This window comes from Rhinatrema bivittatum, chromosome 1, assembly GCF_901001135.1.
Source record: "Rhinatrema bivittatum chromosome 1, aRhiBiv1.1, whole genome shotgun sequence".
In the NCBI taxonomy this organism is placed as follows: domain Eukaryota; kingdom Metazoa; phylum Chordata; class Amphibia; order Gymnophiona; family Rhinatrematidae; genus Rhinatrema; species Rhinatrema bivittatum.
This window is the reverse complement of record NC_042615.1, coordinates 448723788-448744762: the sequence shown is the minus strand read 5'-3', so window position 1 is coordinate 448744762 and position 20975 is coordinate 448723788. Positions and strand designations below refer to the sequence as shown.

At 41.4% G+C, this 20975-nt stretch overlaps 1 protein-coding gene across 10 annotated transcripts in view; it reads left to right on the top strand.

Annotated features, from left to right (window-relative positions):
• Positions 1-20975, top strand: part of PTPRD (protein tyrosine phosphatase receptor type D) — a 1482181-nt gene that overhangs the window by 1220255 nt on the left and 240951 nt on the right. For all 10 annotated transcript variants that reach the window (XM_029605256.1, XM_029605331.1, XM_029605320.1 and 7 more), the window contains one exon: positions 1046-1169. In XM_029605256.1, the coding sequence (XP_029461116.1) occupies positions 1046-1169 (124 nt within the window). The remainder of the gene's footprint in view (positions 1-1045; positions 1170-20975) is intronic.

Sequence of the window (20975 nt, the reverse complement as noted above, 5' to 3'; positions counted from 1 at the left end):
CTCTTTATTATATATATAATAAAGAGAAATAAAAATATATATATATCCTTCAGAATTTTAAAAAATATTCACAATGTAGGTCAATAAGTATAAATTTGAATGGACATTCATGCCACAGGTTTAAAAGGGCAGTGTCAGGGATTGGTAAAATAGAAATGTGATAATCCCTAAAACATTTTTTTGTTGTCTGTGTTGTAGCCTGCTAGTTTATATATTGTATTACTTTTTGATTTTGGGCTTTTTTTTTTTTTTTTTACTTTTTTAAAAATGTAAAGGTCATAGTATTGTTGAAAATGAAAATACTTTTTTAAAAATGAAAAGGTCATTGTTTTTACTTTTTTAAAAACTTTAAGGTCATAGTATGTTTTAACTGCATGGGCTGGCATTTGTCCACAGTACCAAGGTTAAGGAAAATGAAGCAGAAATGGATTAGATGGCAACAAACTGGAACTGGTTCACAGCATTGGGTCCAACATGTTGCTTCAGCCTGCGTAACTTTGTTGCTACATTACTGTTGTACAAAAACGGTGTTTACCTAAAATGTAATACATACATAGAAACGTTTTCAACCCATTAGTTTATGTGGTATGTACAAGGATGGTTTTCTGATTGCCCACCCTATAAGCGCATTGTTCAACAATAGAAATACTTTCGGCTGCATACTGCTGAGGCAGTCCTGGAGGCAGGGAGAACAGAGAATAGAAAAATGGATATAGTTTTGATTATGCAATGTTTAGCTGCAGAGATATTGAGCACAACATTTTTTTTTATTAGTTTTGCTTTGATTATTGCTTATCAACATAGTTTTGCTTTGATTATAAGTACAAACCAAACAGGTTAAAAAAAATACCTGCATAGTTTGTACCAATGCGGGTACTTTTGATACTTGCCCCCAAAATGGGTCAGCGTTTTACTCCATTTGCCTTTACTGCGAATTAAATCATTGCTTACTGTGGAAACTTGGCTTGTCTGTAAGTGTCTTGTTTTTTTGGGGGGTTTTAGGTTTTTGTTTTTACTAATCATACTTTTCACTATTTTTTTAAAGTCTGTAGACCCTGGCCAGCAATTTACCTGGGAGCACTCGAACCTGGAAGTAAATAAACCAAAGAATAGATATGCTAATGTAATTGCATATGACCACTCTCGAGTTCTGCTGTCAGCAATAGAAGGTAAGGAAATCCTAAAAATATGACCATCTCAGTCATTTCAAGTTATCTTCTGATAAATGTAATTATTTATTTATGTATTTATTTCCTAAAATAGTCTCAACGCAATTACAATCAGAATTACAAATAACAATCCAAATTAGTTAGAGTGTTTATACATGTATGGCTCATGACAAGAGGTAGATTTATGGCCCACCGCCAACTTATCATGTCCAATACAAAGCTCCTTATCTCCTCACCCCCACCCCCCACCCAAATCCACTTCCTCTTTGTTTCTGTGCAGTACATTGTCACCCTCAAAGTCCCCTCAGCCTGTAACCTTGGGGGTCATCTTCTCTAAACGTATCCTAAACACTGCTAAAGTGTGAAATTTATTTCTCTATAATATCACCAAAATCCATCCCTTCCTTTTTTTCATCATTTCCCACTGACTACTGCAACCTTCTGCTCACACGTCTCCAAGTTAGCCATCTCTCTCCACTACAATCTTTCCAAGTTTACTGATGAGCAATAGATTTGTAGAGAGCAATATCTAAACCAAGTGTTCAGGTGATAGACTCACAGCAAGAGGATATTAATTTTTATGGCAAGTTTGTTTTAGTCAAATTGTTTCATAATTTTACTGTGTTTTAAGTTTATTTATTGGATATTTTAATTTTATTGTTGTGTATAAAATTGTGCAATCTGCCTAGTATTGTAGATAGCGTAGAAATATTTTAAACAAATAAAATATAACGGTGTGTCATTGCTCGCTTCTCTGGGGACGGGAAGAGGTACAGTGTCTAGGCAGGGGTATACCTGGGAGAGGCCAGGAGCAATCGTTCCTCTGCCCTGAAGGAGAATAGAACCCAGGAATGGGACCAAAGACCAGAGCAGGAGCAGAAGAGTAGCCGAGGACCAGGACTGAAAAAGGAACCAGGAGAGTAGTGGAGGTTCAGAACTGGAGCATGAACCAGGAGAGCAGCCAAGGACCAGAAGTGGAGCAGGAAACAGAATAGCTGAGGACCAAGGCAAGAGCAGGAACCAGGATCCAGGAGAGTAGCCAAGGACCAGAACAGGAACCAGGAAACACAGGAACAAGGCCAGGCAACTTGAAATCAGAAAACAAACCCTTTGTGGACTATTAGACCAGAAAAGGTGTGTCAGGCTAGAGCTCCTTATATACAGCACTTTATTTGGGATACACAATGATGGTCCATTAGGGAGCCTCTGGAGTCAAGACTCCCTAACTTTGTTTCTCTTAGTATTTTCTTCATGGCTCTTGGTGGTTCAGTCCCTGTGGCTCCAGTACAGGATCCCCTGGTCTAGAAAACCTAGGGCTGCAGGTGCAATTCCCTCTGCCCTTGACAGATTGCCTCCCCTTTCAATTTGAGGCCTCCGGACAACCCCAAAAATACCTCCAGGGTCCCACATCCAACCCCAAAGGGCACAATCCAAAGCAAGCATGGGCCATCCTTACCAGACTGGGAATAGAAACAGAAACTGACTTCATTGGTGGATGGGCTGGAGATTGGGTAGACAAGGTAGTAAACATGGATTTCACAGGTGTCAGTGCAGGCTCTAGGGCTCTGGAGACAGCTGGCACTGTCTTGCTGGAGTTGACTCAGCCTGGAAGGCTGAAATCCTTGGAGTAGCTGGTTCACTCTGATTGGAGCTTTGAGTCTGCTGAGGGCATAGCTTAGTGTAGAGTCCTTGAATCTGCTGCAGGAAGTGCAGCTTGGAGCAGAACTGTCATGGAGTCTTGATGCAGGAGAAGCAGCCTTGAGCAGATTCTTGGACACTGCTGTGGAAGAAGCAGTCTGGACCAGAGTCATGGATGCTACGGGCGCAATCTGGGCCAGAGTCTTGGATGCTTTGAAGATGGCTAGTGTGGCCACAAGAGTAGTCTGTTGTTGTGGGCCAAGAGCCCATTCTGTGAATTCAACTGCCAGCATGGCTTCATGCATGACTGTGGCTATGTTTTCCTCATCCCTCCAGAAGTGACAATCATAGCCTAGTGGTCTAGTTGAATAACCATTTAGTTGCAGAACTTGGTATGAATTTTATTTTTTCATAGAGCCATGGATACAAGAAAAGAACCCACAATAAGTCTCTTGTGAAGGATCCATACTTTCCTTGCCTCTGGTTTGGGCTGGTTATGGCCCATTCCTCTGGGGCTGAGGAGAGGTATAGGGGCTGGGCAGGGGCATATGTGGGAGAGGCCAGGCATCCAAGAGCAAGCATTCCTATGCCCTGAAGGAAAGTAGGATCCAGGAATGGGACAGAAGACAAGGATCGGAACAGAAACAGGAGCAGGGACAGAAGCCGAGAAACAGAACTGAGACATGAACCAGGAGAATAGCCGAGGACCAGGACCAGAGCAGAAACCAAAGAGTAGCCAATGACCAGGACTGGAACAGGAACCAGGAAACACAGAAACAAGGCCAGGCAACAGGAAGTCACAGAGAGAGCTCTGTGTGAGCGTTTGGACAGCAAAAATATGTCAGGCTAGAGCTCTTTAAATACATCCCTCTATTTGGGACACAGCTCCAATAGATCCATATAGCCTCCAGAGTCGGGTCGTCCTATCTTTTCTTTGCTTAGTATTTTCTGCAGGGGCCTTGGGGGACTTAGAGTCCAGTAGCACCACCGTAAGATCCCCTGGTTTTCAACACTCAAGGCCACAGGTTTGACCCCTGACACTATGTTGACTTATCTGTCACCAAAATTGTAAAAACCATATAACCCCTCTTCTCAAGAAACTACATTGGCTCATTGCCTGTTTCCACATAGTTCAAGCTCCTCTTACTCACCTAGAAAAGCCTTCACTCTGCCTTTTCTCTCCCTACATCCTTCCTCTGGAAATCCACTCACCAGGCAAGTACTCCTATATATGCCCTTCTTTTCTATCGCCAACTCCATACTTTCCAAATGGCTGCACTGTATGCTTGGAATAGACTTTCTGAGTTGGTGCATCATAAGAATGTAAGAATTGCCATACTGGGTTAGACCGAGGGTCCCTCAAGCCCAGTATCCTGTTTCCAATCCAGGTCACAAGTACCTGGCAGGATCCCAAATAGTAGATAGATCCCATGCTGTTAACACCCAAGGATTTCTTGTGGCTTTTCCCAAGTCTGTCTGGTTAATAATTTATGGACTTCTCCAAAAACGTGTCCATATCCTTTTTAAACTCAGCTATGTTAGCTGCCTTTATCACATCCTCTAGCAATGAATTCCAGAGCTTAATAATGTTCTCTGATTTGTTTTAAATGTCATGCTTCCTCTCGTCTTATTAAAATTCAGTCTAAAAATCCACGTTTTTGAAGCTGCTTTTAAATCTTAATCTCTATCCCACTGGCAGCCTTATTGAATATAACCATTTTCTTAATAAATTAAATTTCCAAAATCTCTTTTACCCTGTATGTTTGTCTTGATTCAGTTGTAAGCTCTACCAGAGTAGCACAGTAATGACAGCAGAGAAAGACGATGTGGTCCATCCATTCAACCCAGCAAGTTTCTTATATTAGTAACTGCTGCTCCATGCAGGTTACCTCCAAGCCTTATGATAAGGATAGTAATATTAACATACAAAACCATGCAACTGTCAAGCCCATAACAAAATTACTGCTAGCAACATTTTTACAGGATGAGCAGCCTTCTTGATAATTCAGACAGCGGTGTTTAAAATGGTTTGCTTTTCGACTTGACCATAGAAGCAGTCCTTCACTTTTTCTCTTATGTCTGTGTATCAGTACCTTGGACCATAAACGTCAGGGCCCAGCATTAGCTGTTGTCTGAATCCAATTCCCCTCCTCCTGCCATCGAAGCAGAGAGCGATGTTGCAGTTGCATCAAGGCTAATTAGTTAAGGGTAGTAATTCTCATGCCTTATGTTCAGGAACTGTCTTATATTTTGTTTTGTACAGCGCTGCATATGTAAAGCGGTGCTAAAGAAGTGGTTAGTAGTAGTAGTAGTAGTAGTCATATATTGTAAGAAGCCATCTAGGATGAAAAAGAACATATAGTATATAATAAAGGATCCAGTACATAGCCAGAATATAAAGATGGGTAAAAGAGTACAGATATGTATATATACTGTAATAAGGCAAGCAAGGATAAGTTAAGTAGGAGTAGTCCCGTGGTGGGCGAGGTTATGTACTCACGCTCGGGGAAGTTCTGGCAATCAGGTAGGAGAGGGAAGAGTCTGTTTTTAATCTAGGGGAAAGTACAGTGAGAAACAATACTAGTAGCTAATATTTCATACTAATAGCTCTAAGTTCATTAACGATTACAAAGATGAAATATGTGTGTGGAAAATGACCCATGGATTTGTCTTGGACAAGAACAAAAATTACACCATGAGAAATTACATAAGGTAAAACTTAAAAACTAAATGATATTAGTTAAGCCCATGCTCAAGTTGAAGGACACTTGAAGTGCTGAAATCTTCACTTTTAAGGGCATACAGCTGCACTTGCACTTGTGGTCGTTTGGAGCCTGTCAACATGGAAGCTGCTGTGAGGATCCATCACCTTGACAGCCTAGAGAGCCTGTATCATAGGTTACAAAAGAATACCATCCATCCTTGGTAGCAGGGATGGAATATGGGGCCAATCCTGGAGTGCATGCTGGATGAATACTTGACAGACACCTGAAGGCTGGGAATCACCAGGTGGATGGTGCTCATGCACCTGGTAGAGCTGACCATGTTCATGAAGACATTGGGTTGGCCCAACCTAGTGCTTTATTTTGTGAAAAAATGGATCCTGCCAGGGTGGACACCACACCTGACACATTCAGACCAACAACACATAAGCAGCTAACCTGCTTGTTGCAGGCTGTCACCAGAGAGGCCTCATTTTCATCTTAGGTGGCACTGTTCTGGACTGCCTTTTCCTTGGCTGCCTTTTTTGTACTGCTGGTAGTAATGACAAGTAATTCTGCAGAGGAGTCTAGTCTGAATTTCTCTGCCGTCTTTGTTGATCATTTGATTCTACTCATTTGATGTTCCAAAACAAATTAGATAAAGGTGAGTGCATCTCCTTGAAGACTGTTCTTCATCTGTTCACCCGGTATGGACCATGTAGGCCTAAATGGCACTTAGGCTGCAAGGTGGATGCAGTTTCCCTATTCTTCAAGATCTATCAACTTTAGTAAGTTTCAATTCTCTGCCATACTCACGCAAGCTCTGGGAGCAGCACACTTGCAGAGCAACCATTGTGACACTCATTCCTTTAGAACTGGAGCCGCTTCCAGCACTGCCACTTCAGTATATTGGCAAGTGGCGTTCAGCAGCCTATGGATTCTACATCAGGCAGGTAAAACACACTCTCTCTCTTGTCCTACTAGGCCATGACCAGGCATCATGGTCTATGTGCATTGTAGGGCATGTTTTCATCTTCTGGGCAGAAAGGTCAGCGGTTTCTGCAGGTTCAACCAGTACATGAAGACACCACATGCTGGACTGCACGTGCAATTGTTAGGCAGAAAGTCCATCCTTTGGATCCACATCATATCCCTTCTGCAGAGGCTTTATAGTAAGGAGACTATACTTTGATATGCTTCCCATACACCTTGATAGCAATAATCTGGGTAGGGCTCCTTGCTGCCATCTGGTAGACAGTGTAAGGACTGACCTGGCCATCTTTGTGACCTGGCTGTCAGAAACACTCATTTGCTGGTCAGAGAATATGTTTTGCCATTGCTTCACTCACATGAGACTGTGTAGATGTTGGGTGACGATGGTTAACAAATAGATGTGCAAGGCTGTCATTCTCACAAGAGGGCTCCACATACAGCATCAGTGGATATTGGTTTCCTGCCTTGACCTCTTCAGATTGGAAGGCATGCATCATTCCGACCTGCGAATGGACTGGTTTCTGAATTCACTCTACAAGGTTGTGGATAGGGTTTCAGGTGGCCAAAAGGAGGAAGTGATGACCACATTCTTTTATTGTAGGGACTTGTCCGATGAGTGGAGTGCACAAGGAGGAGTATAGAGAGATGAGAGGAGAAGTCATGAGGTGCTGCAGTGTGACTGCATTTGTAGGTGAGAAAGAGGATCTTGAACTGTATGCAGGAGCGAATAGGGAGCCAATGCAGTGACTTCAGAAGAGGGCTTATGTGAGCGTATCGACTTTGGCAAAAGATAAGTTGCACAGTTTAATTTAGGATAGATTGCAGTAGAGAGAGATGGTTTGCTGGGAGACCTGTACAGGGAGCAGGCTGCAATAGTCTAAACAGGAGGAGATGAGAGAGTGAATAAGGGTCCGGGTAGTGTGTTCAGAAAAGAAGGGACAGATTTGGGCAATGTTAAAGAAAAAGAAATGGCATGTTTTAGCAGAGGTTTTGATGGGTGTAGAGGAGAGAGAGGAGGTTATGAGCTGATGGACAGAGTAAGAAGAAGTAGGTGATGATCAACAGTGTCAAAAGCAGCAGACAGGTCGAGGAGGATAAGGACAGAGTAAAGACCATACAGGTGAATTTTCAAAAGGAGTTACACATGTAAATGTAACTGCTGTTGTAGCAATTTTTAAAAGCCATTTACTTGAGTAAAGTGCACTTATATGAGTAAATCCTATGGACAATTCAATGGCATATATATTTATGGCTTTAGCCATAAACAGGTCATTGAATACTTTGGCAAGAGCTGTTTCAATTGAATGTAGGGGGTGAAAACCAGACTGGAGCGGATGAAGAGCGGCTTGAGATATAAGGAAGTCAAGATAGCATCAGGGAACAGCATGTTCAAGTAATTTGTAGACAAAAGGGAGAAGGGAGATGGGGCAGCTCATTGCACACGCCCTGAATAATTCCCCTTCAAGATAGGGTGGGGGTAGAAGGTGCAGGGGAGGAGAGGGAAGGTTAAATTCCCAGATTATATTCTTCTGTTAGGTCATCGTCAAATAAAGCCACAGCCATATTATCCAGATGAATCTCAGACTACCACACAAAGGAGTTATGCCCGTAAATGTAACATATTTTCATAGTCATTTTCAAAAGCTTGTAAAGCTTGTAAAGCTTTTTGACAATTACCCCCATAGTATTTGATAATGCACAAGAAAGAACTGAATGAAGTTTTTCCGAATGTTACCATAGTTTTTTTCCACCTTCATCTAACTCTTCCCATTTCAAATTGTGAAGGAGAAAGAGCAGATAAAGGCAGAAAGCTAAGGTAACATTCAGAAAAGCTTCAGTCAGTTCCTTCTTCTTGTACATTATCTTCAAAATACTCTGTGCAGCATTCTCCAAATTATGCTTTATTAAAACTGAATTATGGTTACCAATGCTGTACTCAGGTCTGTCATCATTATCTGTTCTCTCTGTACAGAATGGGATCTTCTGAGAGAAATTACTTTTGATAATCCCGTATCTGAATTTTGCTGCCAAGAAAAGTAGAAAAAAAAGATATTATAAATTTCACAATAACCTGAATTTACTGCAATTTGTCATATTATGTATAAACAAAGTTTTTAATCTATGTATTTGATCTTTATTTGTTGGTGAAACATGAAAAGAGGATCCTATATGCAAAAGGTCAGGAGTGTTGTACAGTGTAAGTGAATCCAATGTAGTAGTTTGTTTGTCTTTCAATATTAGAGAGAGAAAATATTAGCATTCTGCTTCGCTTCTCATATCAAGTCTGAGTGGTTTTTGAAAGGATTCTCTTTTCCAACTGAGGGAAATGTGTTATTGACACCTGCTGCAGGGAGAAGGAAGTAAGGGACTCAAATCAACATTCAGCCCTCCGGGGCTTTTCAAGCCTTAAAAAGGGCCCTGCTGCATTCCGTGTTTAGAAGGCTTTTGCAATTGCAAATTCGGTTCTGTTTCATAGTACAGTCCATCCCAATTCAACTGGAAATGCATTTCAGCCTCGCTGGAAAGAAAGGTTTAAATGAGAGCTATGCTGTACATTGTTTTCCGTAGTCGTTCTCGAGTCCTTTTATCACTGTAACTTGGGACATACTGAGATCAATATCCTGAAAAGCGGCCAGCGGAGATCTTCTGAATGTAGCTAGCTGGGTAACGAAAAAAGAAAAAACTTCTGGGCCTGCTGATCCAATACCCCATCCCCCAAACCCCCATCTCCAAAAGTATTTTAAAATGTGTGGGTGTAGTACCTTCCCCCCCCCCCCCCCCCCACACACACACCTTATTCAAATGCTGGCCGGTGAGGGCTAAAGTTATCTGACTCTATATAGCAGGATTACTTTAAGCTGGCCTATTCAGCCGGATAATTTACTAGTCTACTGAGTATGTTACTAAAAAGTTATTACTCAAAGATGCACAAATTGTAATAGTTTTGTGCAGAATTCCCTTCAGACAGTATACCATAAGGCTATCCCTTCTACACTTTCCCCACTTCCCTGGCCTGAATACCCTCCTCCCCAGGCTGAAAGTACTCCTCCCTCCACCCCCTGCTTCATCCAGTTCCCTGCTCCTTTCTGAGCTCTCCTGGCACAACTCCTTCCACTACCTCGCTCTCTTGCACTCTGACCCAAGCCCTTCACTTTCCCTTCCATGCTTCATACTTTGTCTCTCCCCCAGGCCCAATCTCTGTCCTCTCTCTCTCTCTCTCTCCCTGTTTCTACCTGGCTGTCCCCTTACTCACACTCTTTCCCTTCCACAGGTCCAACCACATCACTATCCCTACTCCTCTATGTGTAACTATTTTGCATTTTCTTCCTTCTTTGACTCCTATGCTTTTTCCCTGTCCCCCTGCAATCCTTCACTATTTCTCTCTCCCCGCCAGCCTCTCTACATTCTCAAACACCCCCCCCCCCTTCTCCAAACTCGACCCCCTCTCCTCCCTCCTGGCCCAAACCCTTCACTGTCTCACCTTCCCCACCCTAGGCCTGACTCTTCCACTCTCCCCAGCTGAACCTCACCACCAGCTTCCATCTTGAGCCACACATGCCAGTGTAGACGCTGTGTCTTCCTCCATCCCGACCTGTGCAGACTCTGCCAGTGCTTTCTTCCAGGCTGATGGTGTTGCCTTAAGGCAGCATCTTCTGTTGCATGTGTGCTGCTGCTGCCGCTGCCACTGACCCTACCAGCTCACAGGGGATGATGACGTAGCTGGCCTATCTACAATGCCAAATTCTATGCAGAATTTTAGAATTCTCCATGAGAGAGAAATTCTGTGCAAACTTTGCATTGCATGCTTACGCAGAATTCTTCCAGGATTAATAGATATATATTTGTAGATACTCACACATACCATAGTGAGTTCTCTGGTATGTAGATAAATATACATGTATGACTAGGGTGCTTATCTATAGGACCTCAGAGGTCAGGATCTGTTTTTATTCATCGCTGTTTCTAATCTATACATCCAGGAATGAAACTATATCTTTTGTACATACAGAAAATCTAGAAATTGCGATGCAAGTGCTATTTTTAAAGTGATTAATCCCGCAAATTGCTTTTTGTATTCTAACTTTATTTTTGTAATTGTATTCTTCCATATACGAATGCAGCATTTGTCAGGCTACATTTGTGAACCAACTCAAACATTTATTATTATAGGCTGCCAGAATAGCGAGAATTGCTGATCTGGGTAAGCCGCTCATGAAGGAGAGAGGTTGCGAGGAAGGGGAAGATACATCATAACAGCATCTGAACACTATAATCTCAGAGGCCAATTATAAAATGACACATGCCATAAGTAAAAGATGAATGTACTGCATATGGTAGTGAACAAAGGGATATTGATTGTCTCTGTAATTTTGACAGGATCTTGGGAACACTTATAAATGATACCCAAGAAACTGTTTATCAGATTGGGTTTAAAGTCAATATCAAAGGCATTTTGGCTAAGAATGCAGGCAATCTACAACCTAATTCTTGGTGGACTTTTGGATAGGTCAACATAGTGAAAATAAGGTTTTAAACTTCAAGCTTAGGGCCTGATTAACCAAGACCTTTTTCCTGTGTCTATGGAGGGGGGCAGGGGTGTGAAATCAGGCGTTTAGCTATAAGATTTACCATGCAGCTCTACCTTTTCAAAATATTCCTCATGGTGACAGATATTTTGAAATTTTTTATGTGGTTTTTCTCTTGTGTGAAACCCGTTTCATCTCTTGGTATTCATATCTATAGCGTATCCTATGATTGATAAGCAGGCTTCAAGGAGGTAGGCTCAGGAGCAACATCAGGAAGTACATTTTTCACAGAAAGTGAGGAAAATGTGTGGAATAGCTTCCAGGAGTGGGAGTTGAAGGCTAAATTATTAACAGCCTTCAAGAAGGCATGGGATAAGCACACAGGATCATTTATTTATTTACTTTCGAACATTTATATCACACCTCTCCGAATGGTTTGAAGCGGATTACACGATAACATGCATAATAAAGACATATTAAAATACAATAATAAAAGCAAACTTGCTTACCAAGGGCCTGATTCACTATGACATTTCTCCCATTCTCTGTCTATGGGAAACGTCCTTGATGAATCAGGTCCTAAAATTGATACGGATGGAATGATATCAGTGGAAAACAAAGCTGAAGGGATGAGGGCTGGAATTAATCCGAGGTCTTAAATCTTTGCTTGAACAGATAGGTTTTTATTGCACGCTTAAAGAGTTTAGGATCATTGATGGTGCAGATTACAGATGGTAATACATTTCAGGAGAACGGCCCTACAATGGAAAAGGTGACCTTTGTAAGTTTTGGACAACCGACAGAATGCAAAAAAGCGATAAGGTAGAGGATGCATAACCTAATGACACCAATAGGGGTAAACAGGATAGTACTAATAGGGTACAACTTCAAAGTAAGGATGAAAAGAACATGAGTAGTAGCTTATATGGTTTAGCAGGCTTCAAATTAGGAGATCAGCTGAGTCTGTCAAGCAGGTCGACCATAGCCGGGTCTGCATGGAAGGCTGCATAGAATTAGGTATCATACACTAGACTTAAACTGTATGATATCAACAAATGTTTAACCATAAGAGCATTGTTCCGAACATTCTATATAGAAATGTAATTTGACTTGTGATAGAATTTTGATTGATAATTGTTAAATTTCCAGTTTTGTAAAGCTACAAATCCTCAGCTGGCTAGGTATGGCATGTTGATGGTAGCGGGGACCGAAGAGGATGTATGTTTGGACAATAGTCACACTGGTATTGCTTACTATTTGAATTATTACAGAGATTTGTGGTTAGACATGGGAAGGATGCAGTGCTTGATAGGGGATCTTGTATGCTCATCTGCCCAAGGTGGTAGAGTACAAAGAAGGAAGATGGCAAAAACTGTCATGGACAAGGAAAGATAGCTTTCAGGTGGTCACATTGTATGACTGCCAGCAATGATATATTCCTAGCACTATGCACAGGAATAACTGGGCAGACTGGATAGGAAAGTTGGTCTTTTTCTGCCATCATGTAACAATCATACTGAAGTGATATATGGGCTGTTTGCAGCCTCTATTCTGTATATATTGATTTTGATCTATTCAGTTTGTGTAATTTCAAGATCTCCTTTGTATTCAGTAAATTATAACATAGAACCATAATAACTGTTTATTTATTTATCCAACTTTACTACGCCTCATGCCATGACACTCTAAGCGAGCTACAGATAAAAACAGTTAATATTACCACATAACCAATAAAATATCTACAAATGTTATTTTTCTTTTATTTTCTAATGCTTGCTTTTTTTCTGTACTTTATGCTTGTATTATATTTTGAAAATATAAATAAAGATTTTTAAAAAATACCTACAATAAAATACCATAAATCATAACGTGCACACCATCCTACCCATGACATTCACAAGTACATAATCATTCAACACACAAAAGCATCATTGGTCATGTACCAAAAATGAAAGCTATTCAAATGAGCACTCAACTTGTTTCTCCTGGGAGATAAACCCCAAACCACACACAACCCAGCACCCTGCTTAATAAAAACTTGGTAAGGCAAGTTGACAGATAAGGACCATATAGCCCACCAGTCATCCTGATTATCCTAGCTTATATTAAGCCAGCTAAGGATATCTCCCAGCTGGTGGCATTACAAGCTTGACTGCCTGCAGGAAATTGCACCCTCTCCTTTCTGTACTCGGCTGGGAAGTTTAGCAAAGCCATAATAGGAAGCTTTACCATTTCCACTGATTATCTGGCTGACCATGCTGCCTCTCCTTGGGAGGCTCATGCAGCTATACCAGGACTCTATGCAGTTCAGCTTTGTCAGCTCTTCTTTTTGGCCTTCTGCTGATCCGGTTGAACGAGTTTACAGATTTCCATAACTAGACAAACTCCCTAGTCCTGCATCTATTTTTTTGTACTCTAGCCCTCCCCTGCCAGCTTTTATCACTGCATCTGTCCCAGATGTGCTTAAATTCTGTCATGGTCTTGGTTACTCTGACCTCTTTTGGTGGGCTCTTTCCTCATATTTTCTCAGTAAATATTTAAATGAGTCTGAAATTTCCTTTTTGTACAATGAGAGAATATTTATGACGTATTTCGTGGTTTATGTCTCCCAGCACATTCATCTCCTACTTTTCCCTCACTGCCTTTGCTCTCACACGAATGTTTTTTGGCTGCCAAGACTCTTCACCTTTATCCTCTGTTCTTGATTTTCCAGTTTGTATTACTCCCATAGTACCTATCCATCATGGAAACTGCTCTTCCCTAATCCTTTCCCTGGGCCCTCTTCTTTTCCCTGAACCTTATTTGTATGTCACTCTCTGTCCCAACATCTCTCCAGAGCTAATATTTCCCCCACTGTCGTTTTTCTCATTGAACTTTCTTATCTCACTCTGTGTAGTGAATCTTAATTGGATATACTTTTAATTTTCCTCCTCTGCCTTTTACGATTATTCCCATGCACTCACCTGCCTTTATTGTTGCTTTCCTCTTTGTGACAGCTCTCTTCCTCTTCATGTCTTCCTCACCTGTATTTCTTCCGTGTCCTTCATGTGGCTCACATTACACATGTGCAATTATATTCATGCTATTAATTTATTTTTTTTGGAGGGGGGGGGGTTGGTGCGGTGGAGGGGAGGGTTCAGCAATTTCCTACTTCCTCCTTGGGTTTTCAGCTCAGTGGAAATGTATCTCCTCTCTGGAGCTTTACTATTGTATTAACACATACCTGGGGAAGGGGGATTATCCCTAATTTATACCCCCAGGCAGATGGGGGGGGGGGGTCGTGCAATCATGGGCCTGAAGTTCAGATACCAGGTGTTGCCTCTGTGGGATAACTGGGACCCCTCCCACTCTGGGGCGGCAGATGCCGGTTCTGAAGCATCTAACCAGCCTGGAGAACATAAGCGTAACCCAGGAATGAAACTCAGGCGGCACTGTCGCCGAGACACACACACACACACACCCCTTCCTGCCACACCATGCTGTCGTTTTAGGATTTCATTCCTCTTGTTTCGATTAAGAATTAGGGTTCTAAGTAATTGTCGCTGTGACAAAAACATACCTCTGAATTTCAAGATTTCTGTGTATTTGTACAAGTTATGTGTTTTTCAAACGTTTCCTCAGATTTCAGTCTGTTGCACTGCTGTGTACATGTTCAATCACCTGAAATTTCAAGTTACAGAAAGGAAGCAAGTTTAGGATGTTAGCAAGGAAATTTACACATTTAAAGGCAAATTTTAAAAGCCAAGCGCCGGCCAAATTAGGGAGTTGCGCGCGCGCGTGTGGCTGGTGCCTGCTGAGCAAATTGTAAAAAAAGCTGCCGAGATGCACGCGTATCTCCCACGACATACACACAGCTCACTTGTTTCCCAAAAAGGGGCGTGGTCTGAGCAAGGCATGTTGGGGGCTTGCCAAGAGATGTGCACGTAAATATTGACGCGCCCTGGCGTGTGCCGAGGTCCCCTGACATGTAACTTTACTTCTGCTCGGGACGAAGTGAAAGTTTAAAAAAAGTTAAAAAAATAGATCTGGTTTAAAGAGTATGGGCCAAGTAGGGGGAATTCGGGCTATGAATTGGCAGGTCCTAGCTGGTAACTGGGGTGAACTGGTGAACGAACTGGTAAAAATTGGAATGGCATCGGCATGCACCCCTTTAAAAAAAAATCCCCCGACCTACACGGTAGAAGTAGGATATGCGTGCACCTACTTAAAATTGGGCGCATATGTGCATCAGGTCAGGCCATTTTATAGCATGTGCGGGCCGACACATGCGTGCCGATGTGAGCGCGGGCCGACACATGCGTGCCGATGTGCACCTGCGCACCAGTTTAAAAGTTACCGTCCCTGTCTCTCTTCTGCTTCTATGACATTATGAATGCAAACAGGATTATAACGCAGCTTTTGTGAATGAATTCCCAAGGTATTTTGTTTTCTTCTTTTGTAGAATTTGCAATTAGTGTGACCAATTTATGAACTAGGGAAAGCTAGGATATGAGTTTACTTTAGCCAGATTGCTGAAGGATTTATGAAGTCCTAGCCATTCCATTTGTGTAGGTAAGGCAACTGTAGTTAAGCTAACACTACAGTTTCTTAGTTCTTGCTTCTTTATAATTAGTGCAGAAATCATTTAAAAGTGAATTTTCAAAGAGTTGCACGTGTTAACTCAGCACGTGCGCATGTAAATAGCACATGTAATTTTTTGAACCTCAAACATACACGTGCAAGCAATCAGTGAGCGAATATATTTGTTCGTGTAAACAAAAGGAGAGGGCCCAGGGGTGTTCAAGGACGGGGGCCAACATTTACATGTATAAGTTGCTATTTTATAACCTGCAAAAGAGACGTGTTCAGCTGTTACCTGTGCACACTTACACTTGCTAATTATCTCGTGTAAATCAGAAGAGAATTCTTTGCAGCCAAATACTGATGGAGGTGAGGGTTCTGGGTAAACTAGGGGCTCAGGCTAAAGAACCAGGGAGGTCTCGATTACTTCGAGAGAGACTGGGCAAACTGGTGGACTAATTGGTAAAACTGGTAATTTTCTTCCTGCGTGCATGTAATAAAATTTGTGGATTTATATGCAGTAAAGCTGACATATGCTAAAGAAAAATATGCAAGTGAAATCTCCATGTGTAAATGTTTTAAATTAGGAACACAAATATACACATATAGGAGATTTGTGCCACTTATTCGGATAAATTTTGACTTTGAAGTGGCAGCCCTTAGCTGGATAAGCCGTAAAAAGCGCTACGTAACCAGCTAAGTAATATTTTAATTTTATTTATTTAAAACTTTTCTATACCGTCGTATAGTAGAGCACCATCACAACGGTTTACAGTTAGGCACAAATATGTGGTTTCTAATTTATCCAAAGGGTGCCATTATTATACGGTTACATAGTTTGATAATATACTCTAAATGGGAAAGGCTGTGATTACCATTTACTATTAACTGTCTTTATAATTTAATACTTAAATTGTGAGAAAATAACAAAAGTAAGCAATACTGCTTTTTCTTGGTGAATTCCTGCTTTGTGTATGTGTTATTCCGTTACCTCACTGTGAAATGCTTTTTTGAAGAGCCATGTTTTTAAGCCTTTTTTGAAGAGTTTTATTTCTTTCATTAGTCTTAATTCTAGTGGTAATGTGTTCCATAATAATGGTCCTGCCAATGATAGTGCTTTCTCTCTAACTTGGGTTAACTTTGCTGTTTTGACTGAAGGTATGGTTAGTAGAGCTTTATTGGCTGATCTGAGGTTTCTTTGGGGGACATGTAGTCGTAGTGCGGTGTTTAGCCAGTCTGAGTTTTCGTCGTTTATTAGCTTATGAACTGTGCATAGTGCTTTAAATTGAATTCTCTGTTCTATTGGGAGCCAGTGTAATTCTGCAAGTGTTTGGGTGATATGATCTCTTCTGCCTTTACCAGTAAGTATTCTGGCAGCCGAGTTCTGTAGTATTTGCAGTGGCCTGATAGTGGTGTATGGTAATCCTAAGAAGCTGGATAAATAATAGCTGGATAAATATTAAAACTCTACTTATCCGGCTGTGTTTTGATATGCGAACATGTTGTTGGGTAGATTTAAGTGTATTTTATATAGTATGCATGCATTTGCGCTCATGATATAAAATACATGTGCATGAGCACGCCTTCCCCTGTATATGCCTTTAAGGGCACATGTGCGCACGTTTTAAAATGATCCTCCCTGTAGGCAGTTATGCTAGGGAAATAAATCTAGCCACTAAATCAGTGCTTTACTGTGTCAACCAATTTCCGCAGTGTCACAGGTCAGCTATAAATATTGCTAGTGTGTCAGTATAGAGAGGAATTTCAAGAATCTGATTTCTGTGCCTCTGCCATGAACCAAGCAACAGTATCAGAAAGTCACCATAAGAATTATATTCTACAGACATATCTCAGTGGATGGAATGCCAGATTAGTTAATCCTTCCTATTGATTCTGGAACGTCTTCTGATCTAGTCTCAAGGCATCAAGACCCTGTTGGTAACCTACCTACTCACTAGACAAGGGCGCACATTTTATTGATGTATGTTTCAAACATCTCCTCAAGTTTCAATTTGTTGTTGGGTTTTTTTTTCAGTTTATAAATTGCATTTATATAACAGAGCTCAGTGTGATATAGAAACATATTGGACTCAAAAAACAATCATCCATTAACACAGCATAAGCATTAATATAAAAAAATATTATCAAATCACCATGATTTAAAGCAATCAATAAATACACATTGAATTAACCAACAATTTTTTGCAAAGCCAAACTTTAACAGGTTTTGTAATGCTGTGCACAAATTAAGTCACAGGAAATCTCAAGTTACAGAATGGACGCAAGTTTAGGATGTTTTCAAGGGATTTTACATGTTTTTCAAACCTCTTTCCTGCTTTGTGTCTACGACATTATGACTGTATACAATTGCTTCCCTGAAAACATTGATAGGTTTGCTGTTTAGGAGACCTTCCAACTGTAGCACGAGACAACCTACTGACCAAACCAAGTTGTGGGCTTTCGAACTTTCTGTTAAACCAGTTGTATTTTTTATTCATAGTGCTGCTGCTGGAAACATTGATTGATTTAGCACTGTCATATAGTTACAAACCTAGGTTTAAGTGGTGACAGTAGCTATTTGAAAAGAAATGCCAAACTGAAGAGGGAAGGCCAGCCTTTAACTGAACCTTTCTACTCAACTTGTCTGGGCTACAGAAGGAAAAGTTCCCTGACAGAATGTCAATTAATTCTTATCAGCTCCAAATTACTGCTCTAAAGATCCATTTCTGTTTCCATTTAAATTTGTTTCAAAAGTATCACACTACCCGTGCTCAAAGGACTTGCCTGTGTGCCTGTCTGAACCATGGAGCCTTGCAGAAATCGGTGCCCACACTGACACCGAAAACCGCTTTTTAATTAAAAGATTTTACTTTGCAAGTGTGGAGCGCAGCTTTTAAACCTGGATTTTCTGAAAGTCTGGGAGCTTTTTATTTCAAAATTATCAACAAACCCGCCTGTGGGTTACTGTCTAGCACAGTGAAATCTAGATTTAAAACTCAGTTAATTTTGAGCTATACAGTGACAAAATTACTGGTGCATCTTAGTTCGTCTGTGCTCATCTTTGAAACTATTGATCCAATATATTTTTCTAAAGTTTGGCAGCCAAAAGAATGATACTTGAACCCTCTTTGGACACAACTGGCCATTTTTATTAAAATGAGTGAATGCAGCTAATTTAAAGACAGTTACAGTTTTAGCAGCGGTACTGCACTGTGCTACTACAGTAAAGTAGCATGTATGAAGGATACTGTGAGGTGAATCTTAAAACCCGCGTGCGCATTTATCGCCACGCACATGGATGCAGCAATTTTATAATATTTGAGCATTATAAAATCAGCTATGGAGCAGATTTTATAAAACTACGTGCGCGCGAACTTTTGTTCATGCACCAGGCACAAACAAAAGTACGCCGGATTTCAATAGATAACGCGCGTAGCTGTTAAAAACCGGGGTCGGCGCGCACAAGGCTGCCCAAAATCGGACCGGCCTCAGAGGGAACTTTCCTTCCACCCCCCCCCTCACCTTCCCTACCCTTCCCCTACCTAACCCACCCCCCGGCCCTATCTAAACCCCCCTACCTTTGTTGCACAAGTTACGCCTGCCCAAGGCAGGCGTAACTTGCGGGCGCCGAGCCGGCCTTTGGCGCACCATGGTCCAGTCCAGGAGCTGGTCCGGGGACTGGTCCGGAGGCCACGGTCACGCCCCCAGAATGCCCCCGATGATGCGCCGGCCGCAAACCCCCCCCCCCGACACCCCCTCCCGACATGCTCCCCCCAGGAAAGCCCCGTGACTTACGCACGTCCCAGGGCTTTTCGCGCACCGGCAGCCTATGCAAGATAGGCTCGGCGCGCGCAGGGGGGGTTTGGGGTAGGTTTCCGGGGGTTACGCGCATAACCTACACACGTAACCCTTTGAAAATCTACCCCTATGTGCGTGTACATATGCGCACAATTTTCTATTGACGCGTGCATGTGCACACAAATGCCGCGCCGTCACGCACCTATCTTCCAGCTTTGGCACGCGTAGAGGTTTTAAAATCAACCAGTAAATTTATTGAAAGACATTTGTTACTTGTTTGTTTCAGCATGAGTTCAAATGGAGGTACGATTCTCGAGACAGTGACTGCATTTCAGTAAATTATGGACAGATATAAACAAACATAATTCTCAAAAAACATCATGTACACAAATTCCTCCCAGTATTCAAGGTTAACTAAAAAGAAGATGAAAATAATCTTCAGAGGGATAGCCGGCTTAGTCTGCTTAGCAAAAATGACAAGAGGCGGGTGGCACCTTATACACTATCCAGTTTATTGAGGCATGAACTTTCGAGGACAGAGTCCACTTCGTCAAATGAAAATAAAGTGTAAATTTTCAAAATAAACCTGTTCAAACAAGCCACCCACTATTATAGGTCCTCAGGAAAACAAAATCACAGTACAGCATCACCATAGGTAAATCAATTCTGTGCCATATGATTAGATTCAATGCCATTTCCTGGAAAGCAGAAAAAAAAATGAGATTGCTTGCTAGATTTCAAATCCATCAGCTCTTTACCCTGAGTTGAAAGAATTGAGGCTTCAGTTGGAAGTCATGGTTTCACCTGAAGGAAAAGAATAAACAGGGCCTGTTTTAAAAGCCTGAAGGAACAGCCCACTAAGTGATATAGTATATTATATTGTACTGTTTCTGATTTCACATGTACAGAAGTTGGGCTCAGTCTGGCATTGGGGTATTGCAGGGACAGAGAATGCATGAGCTCTAAACTGTAATGTGCAGTTCCCCAGCAGAGAGCATAAATAACTGGAGGAGGCTAAGGTGACAAATCTATAAACATGCCAATGATTCTAAATACAGAAAAACATAATTACAGCCATATGAAATATCAGTCCTCTGCTTATGCACACAAATAGCTTTCAGATCCAACTAGTGATTTATCTACCTTAAATATTTTTGCAGTCTTCAGTTCATTACAGCTAGAGCTACATAAATCAAGCATGAAATGTTTGCTTATATTAGTACTACTCCATTCCAACCCTACAATGGCTTAACCATTCCACTCCCTCTTCCTTTGCATGACTGCTCACCAGAAAAGATTTTATAATTCACGTCATAGATCCATGGGACTGATTTGTTGGGAGACTTTGCAATGGTGTAGTACAGTTTATGCCATTGTAGAGATCTGTCTGTTTTTTTCTCCTTATTTGTAAATCATATTACTGAACAGATATGTATATTTCCTGATGCCAAAATATGAATAAGAGGGAGAGGTCAGAGACTGCCACCAACCACCAACTCCCACTCCCTAGCACACATCCAAGTGTACTCTCTCTTTTCTGTATGATTTAAAACCTATGAAATATCTCTGTAAAATCCACTGGAAGTAAT